The 5,260-nt window shown below is 45.6% G+C and overlaps 1 protein-coding gene across 3 annotated transcripts; it reads right to left on the reverse strand.

The window, feature by feature from the left end:
- Positions 1-691: 691 nt before the first annotated feature.
- RBM43 (RNA binding motif protein 43) lies at positions 692-5,254 on the reverse strand. 3 transcript variants are annotated; one of them, XM_035898937.1, is made up of 5 exons: positions 4,834-5,254; positions 3,444-4,433; positions 3,171-3,369; positions 2,563-2,657; positions 692-2,484 (listed from the first exon to the last, which is right to left on the reverse strand). In XM_035898937.1, the coding sequence occupies exons 2-5, from the start codon at positions 3,483-3,485 to the stop codon at positions 1,741-1,743; spliced, it is 1,080 nt and encodes a 359-aa protein (XP_035754830.1). In that variant the 5' UTR covers positions 3,486-4,433; positions 4,834-5,254; the 3' UTR covers positions 692-1,740. The 3 variants fall into 3 exon arrangements, with proteins under 3 accessions (XP_035754830.1, XP_035754831.1, XP_035754829.1); XM_035898938.1 differs by lacking the exon at positions 3,444-4,433; XM_035898936.1 differs by having other exon boundaries at positions 3,444-5,254.
- Positions 5,255-5,260: the final 6 nt, after the last annotated feature.

The following is a 5,260-nucleotide window of genomic DNA, read 5'->3' on the forward strand; positions in this document are numbered from 1 at the left end:
CCAGTCAGGATTCAAACTGCCACCAGTGCCACTGGTTTACCAGCCTAGCCTTAAACATTTATTGATATGTATAGGCAACACTAACGCTGTGAATCAGGAAAAGCTGAGGCTTTCCAAAGAAAAGAAGGGAAGACCAATCCGGACGCTAGTAAAAAGCACTAATTTCATTAAAGGATTATCCTTCATAGAGGATTTTCGCTTTTGCAAGGTTGAAAACCTTGCCGTCTTTGCTGAAGCTCTCTGGGGAGCACCCAAAGCAGCCCGGTGCTGGAGGGCTGCCTGCGCTCCTGGGGAGCAGAAGAGGGGCTCTGCCAGGGCCTGACTCTGGGGACCCCTGTCCAGCCCCATCTCCAACCCCCTCGGTGAACCTACTGGCTACAGGGGAACTTGGAAGAGATGAAACCTTTACATACCACTCCTCCCGCCCCGTTCCAACTCAGCGAAGTACTTCAGCTCACCACCTTCCCACCCTGACGGTGTATTTTAATACACAGCATTGGCACTAGTTTAACAACTTTATCTTTCATTGGCATAATCGCAATGGGTCGCCAGTCATGACCAGAAAATGCCGAAAGCATTTCTTAGGCTTTAGGTTTGGGCTTCCAACCAACAGTCTGGGGGTTGGTTAAAAGAACATGGACACGGTATTTTGTAGAACTGATTTATTTCGTGGCATATGGCATAAAAACTTTTCCTGCACGTAAGACATAAGAGATGGTGCTCTGTAAGTTTTGACAAAGTCTTCTGAACACGCTGATAGCACAAAATAAAAGTTATTTTCTGAATTGGTTTTACAAAAAGCCTAAATTAGGATAGGTATTTGGACCCTTGTAATGGATACAGAAATGGATTTGCATAAACAGAAGCTGATTCCAAAGTCTAAATGCCCCGACATTTTCCTATCAAAACTTTGGATATACTTTCACGTCTAAATAACAGGCTGGCAAGGGATGCTGCAGATGCAACCTGATCTAGTTAGCGGTGTCCCTGCTCACTGCAGGGGGGTTGGACTAGAGGACCTTTAGGGGTCCCTTCCAACCCAAACCATTCTATGATTCTATGCCATTACAGCTGAAAGAAAAAACCAAAGAGCTCCTATGAAAACAAACTCGCTTATTTTCTACTGTCAAAAACTTCCAATGCCATCTTCTAAGGTCTTTCTCAGGACATGTAAATTTAGTAAACCTGTAAATGTAGTAAGCGTTCCATCCCCTCAAGGGTCAAAGCTCTACCTTCTTCACGCACCTCAGTGACGAGGACTTCCTTCTGCAGATAAAGGCAACAGTAAAAGGCCACCATTCCCGTTTTCAGTGGTCATCTCCTTGCACAAAGAAACGTCAATGCAGTATTTTGTATCAGGTTGGCTCGCCCAGCTTTGTCAGTCTGACTTGTTATGCTAATGAGAATGCTTTAAAAAAGTTCTCTTTTCTCATCATACGCTCCCTGACAGCAAGACAGAATGAGAGTGCACGTGCCCAGAATGCAGCTAACAAAAGGCAAAAGGCGGCTGTCCCTGGACAGAGGAAGCCTAACTTCTTCGGTCTCTAAGCTCACGAGAGAGACAGATTATTTGGTTCCTGTTCTGAACTTAATTTGGTGTTTGGGGGGAATGGGCTTGTCCACCCTCAAGTGCAGACTGTGAGCAGGAGGCATGTGACAGATCCGCAGTGACACAGAGGCACACAGGTTGCACCGGTGCGGTCTGTCTGAGCAGCACAACGTGTAAAAACCATGAACTTTCTACCTGCTTTGAAACAGGCTCCGAAACTTATTGCTCACCTCCTTTGTAAATTCAAAAATCTCAGAAGAATTTCCTATAACATCAATGTGAGTATCATAAGGAATGATCAAAACATGAGGGTAACGGGCTTGTAGACTTGCACACACCCCTTTGTATCTCCACGTTCCACCTCTGACGTGCTCTTCAAAGTAGATCCTTTCTTTACGTAAAGCGTGATGGAGCTTTACAGACTGATCTTCAATTTTCTCTTTGACTCTTAATACCTGTCCAGCACCAGACCTACCTCCAGCATTCTCAATAGATACTGTAGTTATATCGCCATCAGTGATCTCAGAAATTACAACATCAGCATTTACTGGGAATGTCCTGGGAAAAAAGTGCTTCATGTAGCGATACGTATCTGTGTCAAGAACGACCACTTGTTTTTCCCCATCTGCAGCATGAACAGAATTGCTCGTCTCCGGGGTAAGTCCGTGTTGCTGTAGCCTCCTCCTCGGCCTCTGACGGGACTTACTTTCTTCTCTTTCGTCCTTCTCCGAAAGGGATTGTGCTTTTAGTAAGAGAAAGTCTCTTAGCAATTTCATTGCTGGAAATGACCCTTGGACAGAGATCTGCCCATTGGATTGCAAAGGACCAAAGCTCAAAGCTGTGCTCTTCTTTTTAAATTCTTGTATCAGGTCTTCTAAAACAAACTGATCTTTGAAAACAGACATATTGAGGACAGATGTGACAGAGCTGAAGACCTAGAACATTGAATTGGAGAAGTTAAGTAACGGTTTACGCAGCAATGGAAGCACTAGATAAATTATGAATGAGCTTACGTTTTCACAGTAACGGGTTACTTTCAGCGGATAGTATCCAGACAACCTCCTGTCTTCCAGTCGATGTTCATCCTTCTTTAGAACACTCTCTACAACTAAAGAGAAAGCCAGGTTCACTTGTTGTGCAGAAAGATAATGCGTCATTGCCAGTCTGATGGCAGAACACTTCACGGGTCCTTTTATTCTTGGTGATTTCCCCAACAATTTCCCGTACATACACGCGGGCGATTCAATACTCTTGCCTAATATTTTATGTATTAGTCAAAATTGCTCAGAGAGAGGCAGAAGCCTGTCTTCTTAGAACATTAATTGGCAGAGATTTATTCCTCAAAGGCCTGACAATAAAAATCATGTCTGTTATACACAGTATAAATTTATTCCTAAAACCAAACCAAACAGACGCTTTGCGCAAAGCCTGTTCAGAGTCACGTCTTCACTGAACAGAAATAAAATCCTACAAATTTGACTGACTAAAAGAGAGGCATTAAGTCTCCCAGTTCTGTAAAATCCTAGTACCAGTAAGCAATTTAAAATAATTTTGTTTAGGGTTAACATTCTAGGGCCAATTCTTTGGGGGACAGCTGTATTTGGTATATTAATCTAAATACCTTCTCGATCTTCAAAAGTTACATATGCAACTCCTTTTTTCATCGTCGGATACATTACTTCTTCCACATCTCCCCCGTTATTCTTCGACATTTGGAAATGAATCATCAGGATGTCAGTCATGACATCATTGTGCAGAAGGCCATCTGGAATACCCGCGATGACAACCGTCCTTGCTGATTTAGCAGCTCGTCCCGTTGCCTGCGCGCAGAGACAGGGCAGACTGTAATCGCCAGCAGTACGGGTGACCTCCCGTAGAGCTTACCCAGGTTCACCCCGATCGCTGAGGCGAGGCCCCTTCCTTTGGCACAGACCATGCACGCCTTTAGTGGCTAATTAAGACGACCACCAAAACAGATTTCAGTGATTGCCAGGCTCCCTCAGGCACCTTTCCATTACCGTGCAGTAAAAAAAAACCCTGCCTGACTCTGAAGTATAACCTACACCCTCTCGGCATCTTCTTGTCCTAGAGCAGTAAAAACTAGATCTAAATTCAACAGCTTCTCAAATAAACGGCCCGGTGTCACATTCATAAGGTTTGTTTGCTCTGATTCCAACATCCAAAATTTGAAGAGAACGAAAAAGTTTAATTGCATGTACTGTTCAGTAAGGATCGTCTTTTCAGAGTGGAAGGGGCAGATTCAGACTGTCCTGACGTGTTAAATTCATGAGAGCTGGGATCTAGGGTTGTGCTCTGACTCATCTCTCCGCTCGTTAACTGGGTAACCTTGTTAAATTGGAAGAACATAATTCCAGTCATCTGAGACTCGCAGTGCGTAAAACAACTAACTACACACATGACTTTCATCAGAGCCAAACCTCCCCATGCTGCAAACATGAAACCCATCCTAAATAGGATTTGCATCCATGTCTTGTTAAGGAAAGCGTATTTTCTTTCCATTCTTATTACACAGACATAAACAGTAATATTTCACTGGGAATATCATGGCAAAATTACTGCAAACAGTGGAATGCTGAGTACATTTGGTAACACTCCATTGACTTTCTGAAGAAAGAAAATATTTGGTAAGTCTGCATGGCAGCGTTCATGGGAACGAGCTGTCAATAACTTCAGAGCGACTGTGCTCGAGGTCAGTCACTCCATCTGAATTCTTTAGACCTCTCTTACAAAGTTTCTTCTGGGCCTGGGCTGCATAAAACATCAGGGCTGGCACAGCAGTTACGAAGCCTGCAGAATGTGCCGCCGGGGGCCAACGCTTCGTTGACGTGCATCCAAAGCCTTGTGGACCACCGCCGCGGTGTTTCTGAAGGGAGCGAGGAGACAGATTCAGTGAGACTGTGCAACCACGCAAGCTTTGAATTCATGAAGACACGAGGCCTTTTTTTTTATCACCCATCAAACTGAAAGAGCCAGGAGCTTTAATTATATTAGGCCATTATTTTGGTGGTAACGTTCATGCAGAAGCAAGTTTCTGCACTAATGAGACAACATGAAGAGAATATAAACAGAGTGCTTCCAAGATTGACGGAGTTTTATGCAGGGTTTTCTCACGCTTCACACAGCCGATGCAGCCCGTGCACGAGCGGGAGCACTCGGCTGCCAGACAGCATCTCGCACCTTGCCAGCTGGTATTTTGGAGCAACACTCATGCCTGCTATTGGGGTTAGGGGAAAAAAAAAAAACAAACCCAACCAAAAACCAACCTCAAAACTCATGAGCACACAGTTTGTTTGTGCTGAATCACTTGTAAGGCAAGTGTGCGCTCAGCGGCCGTCGCTAGAGAGGAAGGTGCCGCAGCGACAGGGGAGGGCGGACGAGGAAGAGGAGCACGGCAACGCTGGGCACTGGTCCTGCGTGCCGCCGGGCCGTGCATTTGCAAATCTGGGGGTTTTTTTGGCAAATCTGTTGCACAGCTCAACGCTGACAACAGATCGGGTACGAAGACGCAGCCGTAGACCTCATCGGTCCTCACTGTTGTTAAAAAACTGAATCGTCAGTACTAGTGAGAGGGAAATGGGGCCGGCTGCTCGCAGCACCGCGGGGGCCAGGGCAGCAGGCTGTGGCAGGCGGTGCTGCTGCCTCAGCTCCGGGCGTTTCCTCAGTGCGGGAACCACGGGAGCGGCGGGCGCG

Source organism: Egretta garzetta, unplaced genomic scaffold (genome assembly GCF_000687185.1).
Source record: "Egretta garzetta isolate BGI_Z169 unplaced genomic scaffold, ASM68718v1 scaffold208, whole genome shotgun sequence".
Classification (NCBI taxonomy): domain Eukaryota; kingdom Metazoa; phylum Chordata; class Aves; order Pelecaniformes; family Ardeidae; genus Egretta; species Egretta garzetta.

Coding starts and splice junctions, on each gene's coding strand:
- RBM43 (XM_035898937.1), bottom strand. CDS start 3,485: ATGGTCTGTGCCAAAGGAAGGGGCCTCGCCTCAGCGATCGGG. Junction 2,658..3,170: donor AACTTTTGAAGATCGAGAAG/GTATTTAGATTA, acceptor CTTTCTCTTTAG/TTGTAGAGAGTGTTCTAAAG. Junction 2,485..2,562: donor TAACCCGTTACTGTGAAAAC/GTAAGCTCATTC, acceptor TCAATGTTCTAG/GTCTTCAGCTCTGTCACATC.